The 2,658-nt window shown below is 56.6% G+C and overlaps 1 protein-coding gene across 1 annotated transcript in view; it reads right to left on the reverse strand.

Annotated features, from left to right (window-relative positions):
• KCNK2 (potassium channel, two pore domain subfamily K, member 2) overlaps window positions 1–2,658 on the reverse strand; it is an 86,716-nt gene extending 84,058 nt beyond the window's left edge. The window contains exon 1 of the mRNA XM_004694890.2: window positions 2,239–2,658. Within this exon, the coding sequence (XP_004694947.1) occupies window positions 2,239–2,658 (420 nt within the window). The remainder of the gene's footprint in view (window positions 1–2,238) is intronic.

The following is a 2,658-nucleotide window of genomic DNA, read 5'->3' on the forward strand; positions in this document are numbered from 1 at the left end:
TGTGAGGATCCAGAACACGCCCTTGGCGATAGTAGGTGCTCATTAAACACTGGTTCCTGTCAGCGGTGTGCATTAGGCTGCAAAGTGCTCCCACCCCCCACCTCAGTTTCCACTGAGTGCAGGGAAGAGGCGCTTACCTATTGGAGTGTGGGAGAGGTAACAGGTGTGGTAACAGGTGTGAGGATCCAGAACACGCCCTTGGCGATAGTAGGTGCTCATTAAACACTGGTTCCTGTCAGCGGTGTGCATTAGGCTGCAAAGTGCTCCCACCTCTTTCCCTGACCTGACAGCGCACCTACACGGGCGCTGGAAATCAAGACGCTCAAAGCACCAGGGAAGCCAGGGGACATCCAGGAGAATCACAGGCAATACTCGTCCACGTGGACGGCGAAGGACTCTAGCAAGTGGTCACTGGGCCGTTTGCCCACCTCTGGACCTCAGCTCTGCTCTGCGTCTTTGCCATTACAAAGGCTGCTTTAACCCGCAGTTATATTCCAAGAGAAAAAAAAACTGATTAAAATTGCCAAGTAACAGAGGGAAGTGATAAAACGGGCAACCTCTGCAGTGGAACAAAGAAACACCGAATACGCACAAAAATACATAAGGTTTACCCCTGTGGCGGTAAATACCAATCAAGGTAACACGCTGCAGGAGTCTGAGGAAAAAAGTGCAGGAGTCTGAGGAAAAAAGGTGCAAGGAGCCTTAGAGGGGGTCTTGAGCACTGTGTCTCCAGAAATAACGTATCACAAGCCAGGTTCCAGGTCTCCCCTGCTCTGAAGTTCAGGCTCATTTTCAAAGCACTTGGGATGATCCCCCACACTGGTCCAAAATCCCAGGCATCTCCTGCCCTGCCCAAGACCAACCACTTCACCTCAGGCGACACGATGCAAACTCACCTAAATCAGATTGCCTCAGCCCAGTGAAAGTGGGGGCTGGGGACACCCAGTGCCTTCCAGCAGTCAGGTCTTTTTAAACTGGATTTTGATGCACCCTGAGGGCACTACGGTACAGAATAAACGGACCCTTCACGGCCCGGGGGTGACGCGCCATCGTGCAATGTGCTGCTGTGTGCAGGTCTGGGCCAGACGGGCCATCTCCACGGAGAGCCTCCGAGCGTCCAGTCAGACAGGTGAGACGCAGCGGTGTCTGTAGGCTGCTAGAGCTTGTGGGGCCAGCCTGATGGTCTCAGGCTGGACTCAGACCTCTGGGTAGGTGGCTCGGGGCAGGAGGGTCCTCAGGGAATCCGTGGCAAGAAGGAAAAAGAGAGCAAAGGCCTGGGCACAATCGTGACCAAGAATCTTGACTGGACCAACAAACTGTTTCAGCCCAGTGAAATGTCCCACCAACGCAGCCCTTAAAGGAGCCTAACTGAGACCTGACAGTCTTTGTGGGGTGGACGCTTGAAACAAAACGAGGTTTGTCCCCCACTGGGATATTATTCGGCTATGACAGAGTAAATTAAAGCTCAATGCGTTCTTAGTCAAAAACTCCATTTTCCTGGGGGCCCTCCCTGGTGGTGCAGCGGGTTAAAGATCAGCACGGAGAAGCTAAAGCCACTTCGGCAAGAGTTCGATCCCCGCCCCAGGGGTGACCCCCAGGACGCGGCAGACCCCTCCCGTCTCCCCGCTGCTCCCCTCAGCAGTGGACTTCCTCCGTCGGCCTGCTCTGCTCCCCACTCTGTCCCTGGTGAAGCCTCTCACTGCCCCTGCACCTCTGGCCTGTACCCCAGTTCTGCATGCATCAATAAATTTTTTTTAATTCCATTTTCCTGTGTCCTAGCAGACTGCTTTGAGTGGGGGGTTGGAGAAGCAACGTCCTCAGCGACAAAGGCAGTTGTGGGGAGCCTCCTCTGGCTCCACAAAGCAGCCAACCATAAGGCTCCTGCCTGGGAGGGGCCGCACGCTCCCGGGTCCCTGGGCACCGCAAAGTGTCTCGGTCACCTACAGGCACCTGCCCTCAGGCCCGGCAGGAAGCCTGAGCACCCTGGCAGTCCTGACATAGAGCGAAGGCAAAGAAGGCAGACAGAGTGCAGAAATCCAGCAGGGCGCAGCAGAGGAAACACAGGGAGAGCAGGAGAGAAATGGAGGAGGAGAGAGATGGCAGGTGTGGCGGGAAGGAGACGCTGGAGGCACTGGCACCCTGGAGAGGAGGCCAGTGGGACCACCGGCACCCCCATCAGCCGTGCCAGGCGCTGCACCCCAACCCTGAGTCTTTCCCGGCGCGGGAAGTGGCTCCCACCTGGATGAGCTCGTCCAGCTCAGTGGAGTTGACGCAGGCGTGCTGGGCGACGAAGGTCTGCTTCTGGATCACGATGGTGCTCCTCTGAGAGGTCTCGTGCGGCTGTTCCAAGGCTTTGAACACGGTGGCCCCGATGATCAGGTAGACCACCACCACCAGGAAGATCGTGGAGACCGTCTTCCATTTCATAACATTAATGGCCGTGTCGCTCTCCGCTCGGGCAGCAAGCACAGTGGGCTTGGTGGAAAACGACAGCCTGGGTTTGGAGTTCTGAGCAGCGGATTTAGGGTCCAGCAGGTCAGGTGCTGCCACTGGCCAGGACAGAGAAAGAGGCGGGAGGTCAGGGGGGTGAGGCAGGTGTGCTGTCTGCCTGGGGGAAGCTCTGGGACTCAGAAAGAAGGGCTCAGACCACCTGACCAT

The sequence above is a fragment of the Condylura cristata genome, unplaced genomic scaffold (assembly GCF_000260355.1).
Source record: "Condylura cristata isolate star-nosed mole 26May11 unplaced genomic scaffold, ConCri1.0 scaffold00050, whole genome shotgun sequence".
NCBI lineage: Eukaryota > Metazoa > Chordata > Mammalia > Eulipotyphla > Talpidae > Condylura > Condylura cristata.